General features: G+C 43.6%; 2 protein-coding genes across 7 annotated transcripts in view; one reads left to right on the forward strand and one right to left on the reverse strand.

Moving 5' to 3' along the window:
* Window positions 1-14,118, forward strand: part of PLEKHA5 (pleckstrin homology domain containing A5) — a 258,282-nt gene extending 244,164 nt beyond the window's left edge. For 3 of the 6 annotated variants that reach the window (XM_023226165.2, XM_023226158.2, XM_023226159.2), the window contains 4 exons: window positions 641-765; window positions 4,922-5,067; window positions 7,128-7,233; window positions 13,232-14,118. In XM_023226165.2, the coding sequence (XP_023081933.1) occupies window positions 641-765; window positions 4,922-5,067; window positions 7,128-7,222 (366 nt within the window). In that variant the 3' untranslated portion in view covers window positions 7,223-7,233; window positions 13,232-14,118. The remainder of the gene's footprint in view (window positions 1-640; window positions 766-4,921; window positions 5,068-7,127; window positions 7,234-13,231) is intronic. The other 3 variants (XM_023226160.2, XM_023226161.2, XM_023226162.2) reach the window with 1 other exon arrangement.
* Window positions 14,119-15,180: 1,062 nt separating this feature from the next.
* LOC111552131 (NADH dehydrogenase [ubiquinone] 1 subunit C1, mitochondrial-like) lies at window positions 15,181-15,661 on the reverse strand. Its single transcript, XM_023226227.2, has one exon. It carries the CDS (start codon window positions 15,483-15,485, stop codon window positions 15,255-15,257), a length of 231 nt encoding a protein of 76 aa, XP_023081995.1. The 5' UTR covers window positions 15,486-15,661; the 3' UTR covers window positions 15,181-15,254.
* Between the last annotated feature and the right edge of the window lie 7,513 nt (window positions 15,662-23,174).

A 23,174-nucleotide genomic window follows, 5' to 3' on the forward strand; every position in this document is an offset into this window, starting at 1 on the left:
AAAGAAAAAAGAAAAATGTTTTTTAAAAAATTGCATTAACTGAAAATTTAAAACATAATCAGTCAGGGCTAGATTAAATTATCATTAATCCCTGTTAAAGAATCTTATATCCCAACAGCTAGGTCTGTTGCAATATGTATCATCTCTTTTTTTTGAGACAGAATCTCACCCTGTCGCCCAGGCTGGAGTGCAGCAGCGTGATCTTGGCTCACTGCAACCTCCGCCTCCCAGGTTCAAGCGATTCTCCTGCCTTAGCCTCCCAAGTAGTTAGGATTACAGGCATGTGCCACCACACCCAGCTAATTTTTTGTATCTTCAATAGAGACGGGGTTTCACCATGTTGACCAGGCTGGTCTCGAACTCCTGACCTCGTGATCTGCCCATCTCGGCCTCCCAAAGTGCTGGGATTACAGGTGTGAGCCACTGTGCCCGGCCTGCATCATCTCTTTAGACAAATAACTTTTTGCATCCTAGTAGTAAAGAATGTTAATATTCTTAATATACTTGAACCTAAATTTATTATCACTAAATATTTGATAGAGTATGATTGTTTAATAAACTATATTTTGGAATTATTTTAGATTTGCTAATCTAATGTAAGAATTCTTTGAAATGAAAATTTTTCTTTTTTATTCTATAGTTAAAAAAAACTGAAAACATTTCATATGAAATGCTTTTTGAACCTGAGCCAAATGGAGTAAATTCTGTGGAAATGATGGATAAAGAAAGAAACAAAGAAAAAATGCCTGAGGATGTTACATTGAGGTAATATTTAAGAAGAGCAAAGGAATCATTCACAAAATTGTATAACTGCTTAAAAATGGTGAACTTTAGAGTCAAAAGTACTGGATTTCAGCCCCAGCTTAGCTAGCTAAGAGCTATAGAATCTTGAGCAAGTTATATAACCTCTTTAACTGCGCATTCCTCACTTGTAAAAATGGCAGTAGGGCTGGCTGCACTGGTGCACATCTATAACTCCAGCACTTTGAAAGGCCAAGGCAGGAGGATCACCTGAGCCCAGGAATTCAAGACCAGCCTGGGCAATGTAATGAGACCTCATCTCTAAAAAAAAAATTAGCCAGGCATGGTGGCATGTGCCTGTAGTCCTGGCTACTCGGAGGCTGAGGTGAGAGGATCACTTGAGCCTAGGAGCTCGAGGCTGCAGTGACCCGTGATTGTGCCAGTACACTCCAGCCTGGGCAACAGAGTGAGACTCTATCGCCAAAAAAAAAAAAAAACAAGGCATAATAGCAGTATCTGACAGGTATATTGTAAAGATTAATATGAAAACACATGTGGCAGGGAGCAGTGGCTTATGCCTGTAATCCCAGCACTTTGTGGGGGCCAACGGGGGCAGATCACTTGAAGTCAGGAGTTTGAGACCAACTTGGCCAACATGATAAAACCCTGCCTCTACTAAAAGTACAAAAATTAGCCACACATAGTGGTGCATGCCTGTGGTCCCAGCTACTTGGGAGGCTGAGGCAGAAGAAATGCTTGAACTCAGGAGGCAGAGATTGCAGTGAGCTGAGATCACACCACTACATTCCAGCCTGGGTGACAGAGTGAAACTCCATCTCAAAAGAAAAGGAAAAAAAAAAAAAAAAAAGGAAAATACATGTATAGCACTTAACACTGTGCTTAGCATGCAGGAAGTATTCAATAAATGATGCTTTACTCCAGGTGCCTGCGTGTAGTTCCAACTACTCAGGAAACTGAGGTGGGAGGATTGCTTGAACCTGGGAGGGCAAGGCTGCAGTGAGCCATAATCACGTCAGTGCACTCTAGCCTGGGCAACAGAGCAAGACCCTGTCTCAAAAAAATTTTTTTAAAGAGAGATAAATACCTTTAAAAAAAAAAAAAAGTCAAAAGGCATATAAGCTGTAGCAGAGTAAGCAGTTCAGCACTGCCTATACAGTAGGCCCTCCACATCCATGGATTCAAAACCCATGGACCATGGATATGGAGGGCCAACTGTACTATGCCATTTGATATCAAGGACTTGAGCATCTGCAGATTTTGCTACGTGTAGTGGGTCCTGAAATCAATCTTCCCAGGTGATGATTGACAGTGGTCAAAATTCTAAGCTGTCTCATAAGAGTTCCAGAAATTATGGTGATTTTTCTTTTTCCTTTTAGCTATATTTCTTTTTTTCTTTTTCTTCTTTTTTTTTTTTTTGAGACAGAGTCTTGCTCTGTTGCCCTGGCCGGAGTGCAGTGGCGCAATCTCAGCTCACTGCGCTCGGTTCCCGGAGGGGAACCTCCACCTCCCAGGTTCAGGTGATTCTTCTGCCTCAGCCTCCCAAGTAGCTCGGACTACAGGCGCCCACCACCACGCACGACTACATTTTTTTTTTTGTATTTTTAGTAGAGATGGGGTTTCACCGTGTTAGCCAGGATGGTCTCAATCTCCTGACCTCATGATCCGCCCGCCTCGGCCTCCCAGAGTGCTGGGATTACAGGCATGAGCCATCGCACCTGGCCATCTTTTAGCTGTATTTCTTAACTAGCCTTCTTTTTTTTTTTTTTTTTTTTTTTTTGAGACAGAGTCTCACTCTCTCACCTGGGCTGGAGTGCAGTAGTGCAATCTAGGCACACTGCAACCTCCAACTCCTGGGTTCAAGCGATTCTCCTGCCTCAGCCTCCCAAGTAGCTGGGATTACAGGCACCTGCCACCATGCCCAGCTAATTTTTGTATTTTTTAGTAGAGACGGGGTTTCACCACATGGTGACGGGGTTTCACCACATGGTGGTGGCCAGGCTGGCCTCAAATTCCTGACCTCGGGTGATTAACCCACCTCAGCCTCCCAAAGTGCTGCGATTACAGACATGAGTCACCATACTAGCCTTAACTGACCTTCCTAAGAGTATATCTTCAATCTTTCCGTCCGTTAAAAATATTACCAGCACTAGAAAACAGAAATGCTATGGTTTAATGTGATTAGGAATGCCTTTATTGCTTAAATGAATAGCAAGATTGAATTTGAAAAGTATTTGGCAATGTCTGATAAGAAAAATATCTCTGCTGAATTTTTGTATTAAGAAACATAGATTAAAACACACTCGTTATATTAAAAATTGATGAGTTCATAATGATACAACAACAAAAAATTACTTGTTGGCCATTTTAGAGGATGCTAGAGAATCAACTTTTATTCCAAAACTTGCTACATTAAGGGAAAGGATCAAGTATTTATCATGTTTTTTTCACAAACTGTAACCAAATAGTTTGAGGAAACTTTTATTTTTAGAAGAATTTCAAGCAAGAGTCAATATCATTGCTTTGTGGCCAGTCACAGTGGCTCATGCCTGAAATCCCAGCACTTTGGGAGGCCGAGGCAGGCAGATCAATTGAGGTCAGGAGTTTGAAACTAGCCTGGCCAATAATATGGTGAAACAGTCTCTACTGAAAATACAAAAGTTGTCTGGGCATAGTGACACATGCCTGTCATCCCACCTGCTTGGGAGGCTGAGGCACAAGAATTCCTTGAGCCAGGGAGGCGGAGGTCACAGTGAGCCAAGATCCTGCCACTGTACTCCAGCCTGGGCGACAGAGTGAGAATCTGCCTCAAAAAAAAAAGAGTGTCATTGCTTTGCTAACCCTAATGAAATACTGGATTGGAACAGTATTCTTCAGTGGCTGGCAAAGCTGTCAGCTGAAAATCTGACAAGGAGCTTTATACGAATGGGTCAACCCAATAACCCCTGAACTCAGTGATCTTTTTTTGGGGGGGGGGAGGGTGGGGGGATGGAGTCTTACTCTGTGGTCCACATGCTGGAGTGCAGTGGTACAATCTTGGCTCACTGCAACCTCTGCCCCCACTGAGTCAAGCGATTCTCCTGCCTCAGCCTCCCAAGTAGCTGGGTTTACAGGCGCCTGCCACCATGCCCAGCTAGTTTTTGTATTTTTAGTAGAAACGGAGAAACAATCTGTTAATGCGATAGTTCATGACACCCACCTAATGAAATGTTACTTGCCCCACCAAACCCTAAATTTGAATAAGCCTTAAAATCATACAGCTTTGGCCAGGCGCGGTGGCTCACGCCTGTAATCCCAGCACTTTGGGAGGCTGAGGCGGGCGGGTCAGGAAGTCAGGACTTTCGAGACCATCCTGGCTAATACGGTGAAACCCCGTCTGTACTAAAAATACAAAATGTTAGCCGGATGTGGTGGCAGGTGCCTGTAGTCCCTGCTACTCTGGAGGCTGAGGCAGGAGAATGGCGGGAACCTGGGAGACGGAGGTTGCAGTGAGCCTACATCACGCCACTGCTCTCCAGCCTGGGCGACAGAGCAAGACTCTGTCTCAAAAAAAAAAAATAATAATAATAATAATAGTAATAATATAACTGTATAGAGAATCTTGAGGGATACAATCATCAGAATCCAGAATGTGATAAACTATATAGGACAGATAGACCAGGTTCTTTTACATGTAAATGGCAGAGAGTAAAAGGGATCTGGGGCAGTGTGTTCTGGATTAAAGTAGACTTTAAGGAATTTGTCAGGTAATATATGGACTTTGTTTGGATCCTGATTCTAATTCTAAAATGACATTATGAGGCACCAGGAAAATTTAAGCACTGACTGGATATTTGATGTCATTAACATATTAAAAATATGTACTGATGTACTTACAGATTAAATATCATACCTAGAATCTGCTTTAAATGGTTTAGGGAGCGAGGGTTTTAGGGCTTAGATGAAGCAAGATTGGCAAACTGAGTAATTATTGAAATGAATATACAGGTTTATTATTTGCTCTAATTCTTTTGTTTAAAACTTTCAAAAGAAAGAAAAGATTAATTGTAAGAAAATGTTAGTTGTTAAACATAGGTGGTGGCCTCTTTTATAACAAAAAAAGAAGAAAAATTAATTGTATTCTATAGTGACAAATTTTTAAATACCAATCTATTTTCATCAGCCCTCAAGATGAAACACAGATCACAAATCATAAACCAGAAGACCATCCTGAAGAAAATACAAAGAACAATGTTGACGAACAGGAAGAAACTGTTATTTCTTACGAATCAACTCCTGAGGTTTCTAGAGGAAATCAAACAATGGCAGGTAGATAGTATACATTTCATAATTTTCTACCTGGTGCTTCCTCTGAACTTCTAAATTTATTTTCCATGGGGAGATTCTAAGAAGGGAATCACTTAAGTACCTTGACTATAGATGAGTCAACATTTGCCTCCCCAAGTGTACCTTCAGGAGGGATACGGTCCCTGCCAGAGTCTACCCTGGCAGAGGGATCAACACATTGGTTTTGGTTTTGCTTTTTCCTTTCAATTTTAACATATAGAGTAAACTTTTTCTAATAAAATCTTTCAGCTGGGCGCGGTGGCTCATGCCTATAATCCAGCACTTTGGGAGGCCGAGGCAGGTGGATCACAAGGTCAGGAGTTCAAGACCAGCCTGGCCAAGATGGTGAAACCCCCATCTCTACTAAAAATACAAAAAATTAGCTGGGCAGGCACCTCCAATACCAGCTACTCAGGAGACTGAGGCAGAGAATTGCTTGAACCCGGGAGCGGAGGTTGCAGTGAGCCAAGATCGCGCCCCTGCGCTCCACCCTGGGTGACAAGAGCGAAACTCTGTCCCTAAATAAATAAATAAGGTAGTGTGCACAGGAGGTCTCACTGTTAAAAAAAAATTGTCACTGGCCAGTTTTGGTTATTATGCAGCAGGCCTGGATCAAAGTGGTATGATAGTAATAAAACCACAGCATTTAAATCATCTGTAGTATATAGCTGCATAAAACTAGAAAAAGTTGCAACAAAAAATTAACCTCAAAGCAAAAAAAAAAAAAAAAAGTATTTTTTGTTGTTGTTGTTGTTGTTGTTGTTGTTCTTTGAGACAAAGTCTTGCTCTCTTGCCCAGGCTAAAGTACAGAGGTGCGATCTCAGCTCATTGCAGCTTCCGGCTCCTGGGTTCAAGCACTTCTCCTGCCCCGACCTCCTGAGTAGCTAGGAATACAGGCACGAGCTACCATGTCTGACTAATTTTTGTATTTTTTTGTTTTTTTTGTTTTGTTTTGTTTTGAGGCAGAGTCTCGCTCTGTCGCCCAGGCTGGAGTGCAGTGGCCAGATCTCAGCTCACTGCAAGCTCTGCCTCCCGGGTTTAGGCCATTCTCCTGCCTCAGCCTCCGGAGTAGCTGGGACTACAGGCGCCCGCCACCTCACCCAGCTAGTTTTTTGTATTTCTTAATAGAGACGGGGTTTCACGGGGTTAGCCAGGATGGTCTCGATCTCCTGACCTCGTGATCCGCCCACCTTGGCCTCCCAAAGTGCTGGGATTACAGGCTTGAGCCACCGCGCCCGGCCCTAATTTTTGTATTTTTACTAGAGTCGGGGTTTCAGCATGTTGGCCAGGCTGGTCTCGAACTCCTGACCTCAAATGGTCCACCAACCTCAGCCTCCCAAAGTGGTGGGATTACAGACATGAGCCACCACACCCAGCCAAAAGAAAAAAAAAATAGTCTTCAGGAAACATTTTATACTGAATAATTAGACTGCAGATTAGAAAATAACAGGCTGGGCGGCCGGGCGCGGTGGCTCATGCCTGTAATGCCAGCACATTGGGAGGCCGAGGCGGGCAGATCACAAGGTCAGGAGATAAAGATCATCCTGGTTAACACGATGAAACCCCATCTCTACTAAAAATATAAGAAATTAGCCGGGCGTGGTGGCAGGCACCTGTAGTCCCAACTATTTGGGAGGCTGAGGCAGCAGAATGGCATGAACCCAAGAGGCAGAGCTTGCAGTGAGCCGAGATCATGCCACTGCACTCCAGCCTGGGCGACAATGCAAGACTCTGTATATAAAAAACAAAAAACAAAGAAGAAAATAACAGGCTGGGCACATAATCCCAACACTTTGGGAGACCGAGATGGGAGGATTGCATGATGCCAGGAGTTCGAGGCCAGCCTGGACAACATAGACCACATCTCGATTAATAAAAATTTGTTTTTAATTATTTAAAAAGAAAAAATCACAGTAGAACCAAATGCATCTGTTACTTCTCAAAACATGTTCTCATTTTTGTGGGATTACAGCATCAGGATTTACTTCTCTAAATGTGTCTTAAAGATTTTTATCTTCTCCCATTTTCTTTGTGTGTTTTAGTGAAAAGTCTGTCCCCATCTCCTGAGTCCTCGGCGTCGTCAGTTCCGTCCACTCAGCCGCAGCTCACAGAAGGATCACATTTCATGTGTGTGTAGTCCCAGAAGAAGTACGTCATTTCCCTTTGCATTTGTGCTTTAGAGTTTTTCACTTGTATTTTATGACTCATCTGTTGGTTTAGTGAATCAAAACTGGGATTAGTTCTGGACTGCGCCTAGGGATAGTTGGCAGAACAAGTAAGCCGTATCTTGGAACCAGGGTCAGTAACAGATTGCTAACATTGGCTCTTCCGATGATTTGCTGTGTGACAGCATTTTCTTTGTCTCTTATTTCATCATCCAGAAAAACAACAAAATTTGGAGGGTATGGCCTGTGCCAAGACTTGCAGTGTTGTGCAGCTGTGCTTCTACTTAATGTTCCTTTCCAAAGCCTGACCTGAGAATTCTGTTTAAGTCATTACGCGTTGACTGTGTAATGCTTTTTACAGTTAGTGTGACGTGTCTGCCCACTGGGAATTTGCTAATTATTGTCAGTGACAATGAAATGTTTATGGTACAGCCAACTTGATAGAATATTAAAATCTTTAATGTCTATCTGATATTATTTCTAAGAAATTGCATTCTATTAAGTCACGGAGGTAGTTACTAAAACCGTGGATGGTATCAGAGAGAAGGAATCCTTTCTTGAACAGTGTTCCTTAGAGCACAGATTTATAATTGAGAATAATTTCCTAAATTCTTACTTTTAAACTTTCTAGACAATTGCTAATTTTAACCTATAATTTAGTACTTATAGAGTACTCTAAATGTTTTTTAACTTTTTATAAAAGCTCTGGTATAGAGTAAGAATGTTATGCCACTTTCTGCATTTTCTTTCTCACAGCATCTACCATATCTAGTAAAGTTTGGTGCTTTAGGATTACCACCAATTTCTGCTGAACAATTATAAGCAGCAAAAACATATAGAGACATTATAAGCATTAGTACTAACATCTTTTATTTTTATTTTTTTTTTTTATTTTCTTTGTTTTTTTAAATGTTATTTCTTTTTTCAGAGATGTCACCCATGCTGGAGTATAGTGGCATAATCACAGCTCACTGCAGCCTTGACGTCCTGGGCTCAAGCAGTCCTTCTGCCTCAGCCTTACAAGTAGCTGGGATCACAAGTGCACGCCACCACACCTGGCTAATATTTTGATTTTCTTGTAGAGACGGTCTTACTAAGTTGCCCATGCTGGTCTCAAGCTCCTGAACTCAAGCTAACCTGCCACTGCGCCTAGCCTCTTTGATTTTTACATTCTGAAAATATTTCTTTTATTTCCCTTTTTTTTTTTTTTGAGACAGGGTCTTACTCTGTCACCCGGGCTGGAGTGCAGTGGCGCAAGATCCTGGCTCAGTGGCTCACTGCAGGCTGACCTCCCAGGCTCAAGCAGTCCTCCCACCTCAGCCCCCTGAGTAGCTGGGACTACAGTTGTGTGCCACCATGCCAGGCTAATTTTTTTTGTACAGATGGAGTTTTCACCATATTGCCCAGGCTAGTCTCAAACTCCTGAGCTCAAGTGATCTGTCTGCCTTAGCCTCCCAAAGTGCTGAGATTACAGGTGTGAGCCACCACACCCAGCCTTTTTTCTTTCTTTTCAAGTATGTTTTAAATTTCACTAGCTTTGGGTACAAGTGGTTTTGGGTTACATGAAAGAATTGTACAGTGGTGAAGTCTGAGATTTTAGTGCACCCATTACTCGAGTAGTGTATGTTGTAGGCAGTATGTATTTTTTTATCCTTCTGTGACCTTCCACCCTCTCCCTTGTGAGTCTCCAGTGTCCATTATACCACACTGTATGCCTTCGCATACCCATAGCATAGCTCCAACTTACAAGTGAAAACATATGATATTTGGTTTTCCTTTCCTGAGTTACTTTACTTCGAATAATGGCCTCCAGCTCCATCCAAGTTGCTGCAAAATACATTATTGTATTCCTTTTTATTACTGAGTAGTATTCTATGGTGTATATAAACCACATTTTCTTTATCCACTCCTTGGTTGATGGACACTTAGGTTGGTTGCATACCCTTGGAGTTGCAAATTGTGCTGCTATAAACATGCATGTATCTTTTTTGTGTAATAACTCGTTTTCTTTTGGGTTAGTGGGATTGCTGAATCAAATCGTAGATCTACTTTTTGTTCTTTAAGGAATCTCCACACTGTTTTCCATAGTGGTTGTACTAGTTTACATCTCTACTGGCAGTGTAAAAGTGTTTCCTTCTCACCACATCCATACCAACGTCTGTTGTTTTTTGACTTTTAAATTGTGGCCATTCTTTTTTTTTTTTTTGAGATGGAGTCTCGCTCTGTCACCAGGCCGGAGTGCAGTGGCACAATCTTGGCTCACTTCAACCTCTGCCTCCCAGGTTCAAGCGATTCTCCTGCCTCAGCCTCCCGAGTAGCTGGGACTACAGGCGCATGCCACCACGTCCAGCTAATTTTTGTATTTTTAGTAGAGATGGGGTTTCACCTTGTTGGCCAGTATGGTCTCCATCTCTTTACCTCGTGATCCAGCCACCTCAGCCTCCCAAAGTGCTGACATGACCCACTGCATCTGGCCAATTATGGCATTCTTGCAGGAATAAGGAGGCATCTCGTTGTGTATCTTCTTTTGAGAAATGCCTATTCGTGTCATTTGCCCACTTTTTGATGGGATTATTTGGTTTTTTTCCTTGCTGATTTGTTTTGAGTTCCTTCCAGATTCTGGATATTAGTCCTTTGTTGGATTTATAGTTTGCAAATATTTCCTCCCATCCTGTTTTCTCAAATCTACTTCCTTTCACACCTTTTTGTAGCAACTATAATCTGTGCCCTTTTTTAAGCCCAAAGTTTTTTGTTGTCTTTTCATATTTGTAACTCCTATTTGAGATTATGTCTACCTGGAACCTCAAAGAGGCTGTTGTTTGTTGTCGGTTAGTGTCTGTGCAGGATTCAAGCGCTTGCTGGAGAGTTACAGATAACCTAATTGTTTTTTTGTTTGTGTGTTTTTTGTTTTTTGAGATGGAGTCTCGCTCTGTCGCCCGGGCTGGAGTGCAGTGGCCGGATCTCAGCTCACTGCAAGCTCCACCTCCCGGGTTTACGCCATTCTCCTGCCTCAGCCTCCAGAGTAGCTGGGACTACAGGCACCCGCCACCTCTCCCGGCTAGTTTTTTTGTATTTTTAATAGAGACGGGGTTTCACCGTGTTAGCCAGGATGGTCTTGATCTCCTGACCTCGTGATCCGCCCGTCTCAGCCTCCCAAAGTGCTGGGATTACAGGCTTGAGCCACTGCGCCCGGCGATAACCTAATTGTTATAGTATTACCTGTGTTTTGCCTCTGTCACTTGTGTTTAAGCCTTTTTGGTTTGGTTTTGTTTTGTTTTTTCCTTTCTTTAGAGCAGGTCTCACCCTGTTGCCCAGGCTGCAACGCAATGGTGAGATCTCGGAGCCTTGTCCTCCTGGGCTTAAGTGAGCCTCCCATGACAGCCTCCCAAGTAGCTGGGACCGCAGGCATGTGCGACCAAGCCTGGCTGATTTTTTGTATTTTTTGTAGAGTAGGGGTTTCGCCATGTTGCCCAGTCTGGTCTCAAACTCCTGAGCTCGAGCACGCTGCCTGCCTCGGTTTCCCAAAGCACTGAGATTACAAGATTGAGCCACCACACCTGGCTGTGTTTAAACTTTTCATTTAATATGTTTAAAGTGACTGTTGAGGCCAGGCGCGGTAATGCCAGCACTTTGGGAGGCCAAGGCTGGTGGATCACTTGAGGTCAGGAGTTCAAGACCAGCCTAGCCAAAATGGTAAAACCCCATCTCTACTTAAAAATACAAAAATTAGCTGGGCATGGTGTTGGGCACCTGTAATCCCAGCTACCTGGGAGGCTGAGACAGGAGAATCGCTTGAACCTGGGAGGCAGAGGTTGCAATGAGCCAAGATCACACCACTGCACTCCAGTCTGGGTGACAGAACAAGACTTTGTCTCAAAAAAAAAAAAAAAATCTGGGCATGGTGGCTCACAGCTGTAATCCCACACTTTGGGAGGCTGAGGCAGGCAGATCACCTGAGGTCAAGAGTTCAAGACCAGCGTGACCAACATGGAGAAACCCAGTCTCTACTAAAAATACAAAATTAGCTGGGCGTGGTGGCACATGCCTGTAATCCCAGCTACTTGGGAGGCTGTGACAGGAGAATTGCTTGAACCCAGAGGCAGAGGTTGCAGTGAGCCGAGGTTGTGCCATCGCACTCCAGCCTGGGCAACAAGAACAAAACTCTGTCTCAAAAAAGAAAAAAAAAAAAAAGCGACGGTTGCTACTGGTGACATAATAACACAAAACATAGGAAAAATAAACATTGGACTCATTTGATTCATTAAGAGCCATTCACATAATATTTTGATTCAATAAACAGATTATGACTGTACACATATCCTTCCAATAATAAAGAATATTCTGAGTTAAAACTCAAGTATATTTCCAGGTTCCTTAAATTGTTACAGGATTTTATTTTGTTTTCCTCTTATTCCAAGAGCAGTGGCATACTGTAATGAGGGATAATTATTGTCAGATATTTTCTAGTCTCATGGTATGCAGCCACCACAAACAACTAAAGGGCATGAAAACTTGTATTTATTATTTTATGTCTTCCTATTATGCATATGCCATCTTTCTGAACTGGTGGTTTTGGCAGGATTTAGGAAATCTTTACAAATGACACTACTATGTAGGCAGCTCAATATATTATTACATATTTTAGTGGAGTTATGCAGATGTTTGCTCATTTTGTTGATCTTTTGGATTCAGCTACAAGTTTGGATTTTTTTTTTTTTGCAGTTGCAAGATTTAATAGAGTGAAAACAGAGCTCCCATAAAATGGGAGGGGACCCAAAGGGGGTTGCCGTTGCTGGCGGTACATTTTTTATTCTGTATTGCTATTTATAATTGCATTATGTTGGCCAGGCGCAGTGGCTCACATCTGTAATCCCAACACTTTGGGAGGCTGAGGCGGGCGGAACACAAGGTCAGGAAATCGAGACCATTGTGGCCAACATGGTGAAACTCCGTCTCTACTAAAAATACAAAAATTAGCTGGGTGTAGTGGCGTGCACCTGTAGTCTCAGCTACTCTAGAGACTGAGGCAGGAAAATCACTTGAACCCGAGGTGGAAGTTGCAGTGAGCCAAGATGGCGCCACTGCACTCCAGCCTGGTGACAGAGTGAGACTCCATCTCAAAAATAATAAGAAGGCCAGGCGCAGTGGCTCACGCCTGTAATCCTAGCACTTTGGGAGGCTGAGGCGGCCGGATTACCTGAGTTCAAGAGTTTGAGACTAGCCTGGGCAACACAGTGAAACCCCATCTCTACTAAAACCCAAAACATTAGCCGGGTGTGGCGATGTGCGCCTGTAGTCCCAGCTACTCAGGAGGCTGAGGCAAGAGAATTGCTGGAAAAGGGAGGTAGAGGTTGCAGTGAGCCGAGATTGTGCCACTGCACTCCACCCTGGGCAACAGAGTGAGACTCCGTCTCCAAAATAATAATAATAAGGAGGAGGAGGAGGAGGAAGAAGAAGAACTGCATTACATTATGTTTCCTTGTGGGGCCGGGTATAGTGGCTCATGCCTTTAATCCTAGCACTTTGGGAGGCCAAGGCAGGCAGATCACTTGAGGCCAGGAGTTCGAGACCAGCCTGGCCAACATGGTGAAACCCCATCTTTACTAAAAATACAAAAATTAGCCAGTCATGGTGATACATGCCTGTAATCCCAGCTAGTTGGGAGACTGAGGCAGGAGAATCACTTGAACCCAGGAGGCAGAGGTTGCAGAGAGCCAGGATCGTACCACTGCACCCCAGCCTAGGCAACAGAGTGAGACCCTGTCTCAAAAAAAAAAAAAAAATTGTATTATGTTTCTTTGCTTTGTGAATTAAGCTATGGAAATGAAGAAAAATATCCTTTGGTTGTATTGTGTTTTAGGATTTTCATGGCCATGCTTGTCAGTTCTGTTGTTATAGAATGTCACCCTTAGTTACTTTGGGAAATGGTAATTAATTAATGTTGCAGGTGTCAAAGTAATTTCCTCTCTCTTATTTTTCAGCTATACTGACTTCTGTTGAAACCATTCAAAGCTAAAGACATGGACCTTCAGCAGTGTAAGAAGATATTGTACAGTATATTTTAAATCTATGAAATTCATAGTTCTGATGCTTTTGGTCACAGAGCATCATTTTATCACTTCTGGAAAATGTTTATTCCAAAACAGCTTTAATGGCCCATATGTACACTCCGTAATCTCAAGGTTATTATTCTGACACCAGCTTGCTGCTATGATTTCAGAGCACATAAGTAAAGGTGCTTTTTAATGTGCAGTCTATTGCCAGAGCTTACTTAGTTGCTGATTTCCAGATTTCGATGTTTCTGAAGTCTAGGTGAATTTATATATATATATATTTTTTTTTTGCTTTTCATTTTCTTAAGTTAGTTATTATTTCCAATGAAGCTTGTTTTTTCTTTTTTTTTTTTTTTTCTTCCCATTTTGGCTACTGCAGTGCTTTTGTTTCACACTTGATTTGTAAAAATTTTATATATATATATATATTTAAAATGTGCCATTTTATTGCTAAGTGAAGTATGTCCTGTTTTCTGCTCTAATTCTTTCTCGGTCCGATTGCAATGTCAGCAGTTACTGCCACACTCCTGTCAGCTTAAACACAAATGTTACCGCTTATCTTTTCTTAAAAAAAAAAAAAAAAAGTGTAGGTATTTTGAAGTACTGGGCTTATTTCATTGGAATACATGTGTACAGCAATAAGCAGGTTTTCAAATCCAGTACTTAGTTTGTGTACAAATGTAATTATGTTCATTGTGTATATATTATACAATGAGCACATGTAATGTATTAAAGGCTACTTACTATTGTTTAAATGCAAATGTTCATATCTCATTTCTTTTTTATCATGTTAAATAAATGTTGATGTTCTTAAATCAGTTGTGTTAGAATTTTTGTTCTTTCCATCCAAAATTGAAAGTCTTAAGACTCAAGAGAGTTCTAGAAGAAAAGATACTCTGTTAATCTGATAATCCTAGACAACATCCTAAAAGACCCTTGTCGGTCCAGCCCTCCCATGTCAAAGTTGAGGACCTTGAGGCTCAAAGAGACCAATTGACTTGGCCACAATTTAATGACAGAATTTTGACCACACTATAGTTTTTTCTGACTTTTTCTCTAAGTACATTACATTAGCTCATTACCACTAGAGGAGTTTAGTTTTGTGAAGTCTTTTACCATGTTTCTATTTGCTTCCATGTTTCAGAAAGTAAAAGTAAGACTACTTTAAGCATCAATTTGTCCTGCTCTGCTTAGGGATTGGACTTTGAGAGAGGTGTGTACGGCAGCTATTTGTCTGACATGGGTAGCTAGAAACCGTTTCATCGTAAGTAGGACCCTCAGAGATCATTTTCTCTTACAATATGTTCTTTGCAGATGTTCACGCTCTTCAGAATCAATTACATTTTCTTCCCTCTGTAACCTTTTGTTCATGCTATATATTGTTCCCAGAGTACACGGAAATCTGATGCTTTTGGATTCCTGCATAAAATGGCTGAAACTAAATTGGCATTAGTCAGTCTTTTTTTCCTCTTCATCCTATGTTAAAGAGGATTTAGATTTAATTCAAAATGCAAATGTATAAAAATTCTTCTCCAAACACAATGAAATGAAAAGAGATACAATGTATATTGGGAGATGAAAGAAAACAGAAGTTAAAATGGACCCCTCTCTGTCTCTGTGTAATATGTTTACACATATGTACTACCTTTCTCTAAAGATGTCACACAAAAGTCTTCTCAAAAGAAATAGTCACCAAATTATTATTTCCCTTTAGTCATGATACAATGATAGTTTCAGATCTTTTGTCATTGTGTTGGGGAACAATTGCTTTTGTTTGGGTTTTGGTTTTTTTTTTTTTTTTTTTTTTTTATTTAATGATGCAAAATACAAATGCTGACTTGGTATATATTCACGTATCTTTTTCTCTCACATTTACAACTCAATAGATGGTGAATCCAGAGGAACAGCTAAAATCACTATACGGAGCATACTGCATTAGTATTTCAAAAGTTTATTCCAGCCCATTTCTTCTTTTGTACTCTAAAATATCTTCATTGTGTTGTCTGATGAGACAGACCCACAAGAAGACGCTGGTGCCCAAGGTCAACCCAACTTTCAGCCAGTGAGGTCTGGCATTCAGGGGCTCTCGCACGCAGAACTTTGACCGCGCTGAAGAGCCGCTCGGGAGCCTGGCAGGGGCCAGCAGCAGGGAGAGGGGACGCAGCAACGCGGACGGCGCCATCTTGAGTGGCCAGGCTCAGTCTCTCCGAGTCGGCAACAGAACCGGCGCCACCTGGCGGGCGGAAGTGCGGGACTCCAGGGCTGTGCAGCCGAGCTCCGTGGGGGCGTCAACGTGAGTTCCAACACGGCAAGGTTCTCTAGCACCCCGGCCTCAGCCTTCTGTCTCCTTGTAGTCAGTTGCATACTGGAGTCTTCGGTGCCTCTGCCTCCCTTGTTCTCTGGTTTTTTTTGAGATGGAATCTTGCTCTGTCACGCAGGCTGGAGTGTAGTAGCGTGTGATCTCCGCTCACTACAACCTCCGCCTCCTGGGTTCAATCAATTCTCTTGCTTCAGCCTCGCGAGTAGCTGGGATAACAGGCTCTTTTTGGGGGATTTTTTGAGACGGAGTCTCGCTCTGTCGCCAGGCTGGAGTGCAGTGGCCTGATCTCGCCTCACTGCAACCGCCTCCTAGGTTCAAGGGATTCTCCTGCCTCAGCCTCCCAAGTAGCCTGGACTACAGGCACACAGCACCACACCCAACTGATTTTTGTATTTTTTTTTTTTTTCATTTTGTTTTTTTGAGGCGGAGTCTTGCTCTGTCGCCGGGGCTGGAGTGCAGTGGCACAATCTCCACTCACTGCAAGCTCCGCCTCCTGGGTTCACGCCATTCTCCTGCCTCAGCCTCCTGAGTAGCTTGGACTACAGGCTCCTGCCACCACACCCGGCTAATTTTTTGTATTCTTTAGTAGAAACGGGGTTTCACCGTGTTAGCCAGGATGGTCTCGATCTCCTGACCTTATGATCTGCCTGCCTTGGCCTCCCAAAGTGCTGGGATTACAGGCATGAACTACCGCGCCCAGCCGATTTTTGTATTTTTAGTAGAGATGGGGTTTCACCATGTTGGCCAGGATGGTCTCGATCTCTTGACCTCGCAATCCGCCCACCGCAGCCTCTCAAAGTGCTGGGATTACAGGTGTAAGCCACCAAGCCTGACCTAATTTTTATATTTTTAATAGAGACGGAGTTTCACCATGTTGGCCAGGCTGGTCTCAAATTCCTGACCTCGTGATCTACCCACCTTGGCCTCCCAAAGTGCTGGGATTACAGGCGTGAGCCACCACTCTCAGCCTTGTTTGGGTTTTTGTGGGAAGGGAGTGTATGTGTGTGTGTCTCTCTTTGGTTTTATTAAGCACAACATTTTTTAACTGTTCCAAGAAGGAAAAATATTCCTTACTGGGATCCCTAGAAGCCTAGGAAATAGGGAGAAAGCAGCATGAACTAGTTGTGATTCTTGTCAACATTTCAGAAAGCCAGATGAAAACCATTTATTCACAAACAGTAAGTCCATCGGGCGCAGTGGCTCCCGCCTGTAATCCCAGCACTCTGGGAGCCTGAGGCGGGTGGATCACCTGAGGTCAGGAGTTCGAGACCAGCCTGGCCAACATGGTGAAATCCTGTCTCTACTAAAAATACAAAAATTAGCTGGGCGTGGTGGTGTGCGCCTGTAATCCCAGCTACTTGGGAGGCTGAGGCAGGAGAATCGCTTGAACCCGAGGTTGTGGTGAGACAAGATCACATCACCACACTCCAGCTTGGGTGACACAATGAAACTCTGTCTCAGACAAAACACACAAACAGTAAGTCAGCATAGATGCTTATTACATGCTATAACAAAAGGGAATACTAGTTCTTCAAAAATTTCAATTATATCACTACCTTCCATCTTACTTAGAGTTCGCCTTATCTAACTCCCCCTTACTGGAGTGGTGCACACACAGCCTGGGAAGTGTGGAGACTAATGGTAAGGAGGGCAGACAGGTTGGCAGGGCCTTTACTTCTGGTTGGGGAATCAGCATGAGGGAACTACTTCCCAGAGGCTTGGAAGCTTGCTCTGAAGTTCTTCGTGCTCAGCATCCTGTTGGGTTGATGGCTTTACAAGTCCCTCATGCCCACCTACCCCCAGTTTTTAGAAAGACGACAGTCATACTGCTATGGTGATCAACAATGAAACATAGGCCAGACGCGGTGGCTCAAGCCTGTAATCCCAGCGACAGGCAGATCACGAGGTCAGGAGATCGAGGCCATCCTGGCTAACAACAGTAAAACCCCGTCTCTACTAAAAAATACAAAAAAAAAAACTAGCCGGGCGAGGTGGCGGGCACCTGTAGTCCCAGCTACTCTGGAGGCTGAGGCAGGAGAATGGTGTAAACCTGGGAGGCGGAGCTTGCAGTTAGCCGAGATTGTGCCACTGCACTCCAGCCTGGGCGACAGAGCAAGACTCCGTCTCAAAAAAAAAAAAAAAAAAAATGAAACATAACTTTTTTTGCTGGCATACCCTCAAAATTGTTTTTAAAAACTCAGCTGGGTGCAGTGTCTCACACCTGTAATCCCAGCACTTTGGGAGGCTCGGATGGGAGGATCACTTGAGGCCAGGAGTTCAAGACCAGCCTGGCTGACGTAGTGAGACCTAGTCTCTACAAAAATAAAAATAATTAGCTGGGTACGGGTGGTGCATGCCTGTAGTCCTAGCTACTCAGGAGGCCAAAGCAGGAGAATCACTTGATCCTAGGAGATGAACGCTGCAGTGAGCTGTGATTGTACCACTGTACTCCAGCCTGGGTGACACAGCAAGACCCTGTCTCTAAAAAAAGCAAAAAATAAAAACCAACTCTGTACCTCCTTGTACATTTTCAAGTTGACATCTACAACTTTTCATAAATTCAAATAGAAGAAAAGGGCCAGCGTGTTGGCTCATGCCTGTAAACCCAACACTTTGGGAGGCCAAGGTGGGCAGATCACTTGAGGTCAGGAGTTTGAGACCAGCCTGGCCAATGTAATGAAACCCTGTCTCTACTAAAACTGCAAAATTTGGCCAGGCATGGTTGTGAATGCCTGTAATCCCAGCTACTCCGGAGACTGCAGCAGGAGAATTGCTTGAATCCGGGAGGCGGAGGTTGCAGTGAGCCAGGATATCACTGTACTCCAGCCTGGGCAATAGAACAAAACTCAGCCTCAAAAAAACAACACAACAACAACAAAAAACCTAAAAGATGCAAGTTCTGACCTACTGTCAATACTGTTGTTTTTTTGTTTTCGTTTTTGTTTTTTTTTTTTGAGATGAGGTTTTGCTTTGTCGCCCGGGCTGGAGTGCAATGGCAAAATCCTGGCTTACTGCAACCTTTGCCTCCAGGGTTCAAGCGACTCTCCTGCCTCAGCCTCCCAAGTAGCTGGGATTACAGGTGCCTGGCCACCGTGCCTGGCTAATTTTTGTATTTTTAGTAGAGACGGGGTTTCATTGCGTCAGCCAGGCTGTTCTTGAACTCCTGACCTCAAGTGATCTGCCCGCCTCAGCCTCCCAAGTGCTGAAATTACAGGCATCAGCCACCGTGCCTGGCCCAATACTGACTTTTTAAATAAATTGTTACATTGGTCTTTATTTTATTTGAGACAGAGTTTCACTGTTGTTGCCCAGGCTGGAGTGTAATGGTACAGTCTCAACTCATTGCAACCTCTGCCTCCCGGGTTTAAGTGATTCTCCTGCCTCAGCATCCTGAGTAGCTGAGAGTACAGGCACCCACCACCACTCCTGGCTAATTTTTTTGTATTGTTAGTAGAGACAGGGTCTCACCATGTTGGCCAAGCTGGTCTTGAACTCCTGACCTCAGGTGATCTGCCCGCCTCAGCCTCCCAAACTGCTGGGATTACAGGCGTGAGCCACCACACCTGGCCCTATACCTTTTTTAATAGGGATTTTACATCATTCCTTTTTCTTCTTGAACTTTTATTTTTACTTTATTTCTCTTGTCACAATAAATTATGATATGTTAAATTTAATGACTTTAGTTATTTCTAATTCCATGCATCCATTTCTGTGAAATCTTGTTACTTGGACATTACAGTCATTCACTTCTCACCACACTGGAGGATTTTACACCCTGAGGTAAGTATGATTCAGAGAAGTAAGTTTTTCATGTATAAAGAAGAGCTCATGTGGGGCTGGACACAGTGGTTTACGCTGGTAATCCCAGCACTTGGGGAGGCTGAGACAGGTGGATCACCTGAGGTCAGGAGTTCAAGGCCAGCCTGAATAACATGGTAAAACCCCACCTCTACTAAAAGTACAAAATTAGCCAGGCGTGGTGACACATGCCTGTAATCCCAGCTACTCAGGAGGCTGAGGCAGGAGAATCGCTTGAACCTGGGAGGTGGAGGTTGCAGTGAGTCAAGATCGTGCCATTGTACTTCAGCCTAAGCAACAAGAATACAAAAAACTAGCCGGGCGAGGTGGCAGGCGCCTGTAGTCCCAGCTACTCGGGAGGCTGAGGCAGGAGAATGGCGTAAACCTGGGAGGCGGAGTTTGCAGTGAGCTGAGATCCGGCCACTGCACTCCAGCCTGGGCGACAGAGCGAGACTCCGTCTCAAAAAAAAAAAGAAAGTGCACAGGACCTCTGGAGCCTTGGGGGTGGGAAATCAGAGAGAAGGTAAGATACTGAGTTCAAGAAAATTATGAAAATTTTTCTTGCTCACAAACCCTTGAGATGTTTCTGTGTACTGATTTGAAGAAAGCGGTCCCAGACTATTTTTAAGTTTATTGATTTGTGCATACTTCTCACTTTACGCATAAAAAGGTTTGGTTTTGTTTTGTTTTGTTTTTTGAGATGATTTTGCTCTGTCACCCAGGCTGGAGTGCAGTGGCACAATATTCGCTCACTGCAACCTCTGCCTCCTAGGCCCAAGCGATCCTCTTACCTCAGCCTTCCGAGTAGCCGGGACTACAGGCACACGCCACCACACCTAGCTAACTTTCGTACTTCTTGTAGAGATGGGTTTCACCATGTTGCCCAGTCCGGTCACAAACTCCTGGGCTCAAGCGAGCTTCTCACCTCAGCCTCCCAAAGTGCTGGGATTACAGGCGTGAGCCACTGTGCCTGGCCCAAAACAGTTTTACATAGATTTAGCATATGGCAAAGAAACTCACTTTTGGGCAACTGTATGAATGTGTAAGGAATAAACTGATTCACTTAATGCAGGAACAAATGATTTTTTTGTTATGCTAAAGTAATTTGGAAGGAGTTTTCCCAGAACTGTTTCTGAAAAATGGATTAAATCCTTCATGGATAGGTTGAAAATAAATCTTTGAAGTGTATGGTTGGTATGTTAAAAGCAGAAACTTTAAATTTTTTATTTAATTTTAAAATTATTTACAGTGAAAAGTCAACCTAAAACATAAAGTAAAAGGCTGGGTGAAAGGCATGGAGAAAATACAGCAGGATTATTTTATGTAATTCAAGTCTGAGACAACACATTTAAGTACAGGAGATAGAACCCCCAGCTACGTCCTGGGGCTCAGTGACTCAGCTGCTTACTGGAAAGTCCCTCAAGTCCTCTATTAACTAGATTCAGAAAAGCCTACCCCATCTCTTTGAGTGAAGGCTCACTCGTTACAGCCCTTCCCTAGAAGGAGTTTCATCTTCATTCTTCCGGTGTGGGAAACAGTATAGGCGATTCTTCTAGCTTGGCAGGAGGAACCCTCCACCAACTCTGTTGCCAGGAAGCCCGAGTTCCTGCAGAACACCCTTGCTGCTGTCATGGGGCCTCATTGTGTAGTGGGGAGGAGCACAGAGGCTGGTGCTAGGCTACCTGAATTGGAACTGAGCTCTGCCACTTTTACTGTGTGTCCTCAGGCCAAGGTATTCATCCTCCCTAAGCCTAAGTTTTTCCACAAAATTCGTCTGTGTCTTAGTTTGTTTTCTGTTGCTTATAACAGAACACCTAAAACAGTATCTTATAAAGAAAAGGAATGTATTTCTTACCGTTCTGGAGGCTGAGAAGTCCAAGGTCCAGAGGCTGTGTCTCGCGAGGGCTTTGTTGCTGGTGGGTACACTACAGAGTCCCAAGGAGGCTCAGGACATCACACACAATGAGAGACAGAGCGTGTCACCATGCTGGCACGCTAGCTCAGGTCTGTCTTCCATTTACAAAGCTGACAGTTCTCCAGTGATAACCCATTCATTCATCAACCCACGAATAAATGCATCCCTGGCCTCATGATCCAGTCATCTCTCTCAAAGGCCCCTGCCACACTGAGAATTAAATTTCGACATGAGTTTTGGAGTGGACTCATACTCAAACCATAACAGCCTACTAAGAGTTATTGCAATATATGGTTGTAAAGATTAAATACGTTAACAGTATTTAATCAGGCGTAGAATAGTGCCTAGCAGCATATAAATACTTGCTACGATTAGCTGTTATTCACTAAGGCTAACCTCATCTAACTGTAATTGTTTCTAAGTTTACCAGGGCACTGTTATTAATCATCTTAGTTAATCAGCATTTTAAAACTGGGTCACAGGCCAGGAGCGGTGGCTCATGCCTATAATCCCAGCTTTGGGAAGCCAAGGAGGGCATATCACCTGAGGTTGGGAGTGCAAGACCAGCCTGACCAACATGGCAAAACCCCGTCTCTACTAAAAATACAAAATTAGCTGGGCGCGGTGGCTCATGCCTGTAATCCCAGCACTTTGGGAGGCCGAGGCGGGCGGATCACGAGGTCAGGAGATCGAGACCATCCTGGCTAACATGGTGAAACCCCATCTCTACTAAAAATACAAAAAATTCGCCAGGCATTGTGGTGGGCACCTGTAGTCCCAGCTACTTGGGAGGCTGAGGCAGGAGAATGGCGTGAACCCGGGAGGCGGAACTTGCAGTGAGCCGAGGTCGTGCCACTGCCCTCCAGCCTGGGCGGCAGAGCGAGACTGTCTCAAAAAAAAAAAAAAAAATTAGCTAGGCATGGTGGCGGGCACCTGTAATCCCAGCTACTCAGGAGGCTGAGGCAGGAGAATTGCTTGAACCCAGGAGGCGGAGGTTGTGGTGAGCCGAGATCATGCCATTGCACTCCAACCTGGGCAACAAGAGCAAAACTCCGTCTCAAAAAACAAACAAACAAAAACTGGTCACAATTTAAAGTGCATCAGACTCACCAGAGGGGCCTGTTAAAACTTTGCTATCGCCGGGCCTTATCCCTAAAATACCTTATTCAGTCATTCTGGAGGGAGATCCAAGAATTTGCCTTCTAATAAGTTCCCAGGTAATACTAATGCTGATAGTCCAACATCACTTTGAGAATTGGCATATAGTAAGTCTCTGTGTTATTTATTTGGATTTTTGTTTTATTTGTGGGGATAAATTCAGGAGTGTTTATTTACAAAGGTATGCACAGAGTATAGAAGGACTGAAGATTGATAATCAAGAGCTGTTTTCACTCCTAGGCCCAAAGGGAAGAGGGGAGGAGTAACTGGAATCCACAGGAAACAATCATTTGAGAGAAGCCCTTACGCTCTTTTCAAGAGACACAGCCAGGCTCGGTGTGAGCCATCTCTACAAGGATGGAGCCAAGAGAATAAATATTCTGATGGCATGCTTCCTTATCACAATTTCTTACTGGGTCTCCCACTGGCTGAACCCAGTAGGATTCACAGGTCACAGGAGTTCTGTTGGGTTTTGCCAGGAACTTCTGGGGGATCTCCAAGACCTTTTCAGGAAATCCCATGAAGTCACAACTATTTTCATAGTAATGGTAAGATGTTATTTGCCTCTTTTACTCATTCTCTCGATAGTGAACAGTGGGGTTTCCGAAAGGCTGCATGGCCTGTGATATCTCAGCAGACTGAATGCAGAAGCAGACGTGAATATCTGTCTTCTATTAACC

Source organism: Piliocolobus tephrosceles, chromosome 10 (assembly GCF_002776525.5).
Source record: "Piliocolobus tephrosceles isolate RC106 chromosome 10, ASM277652v3, whole genome shotgun sequence".
Lineage (NCBI taxonomy): Eukaryota > Metazoa > Chordata > Mammalia > Primates > Cercopithecidae > Piliocolobus > Piliocolobus tephrosceles.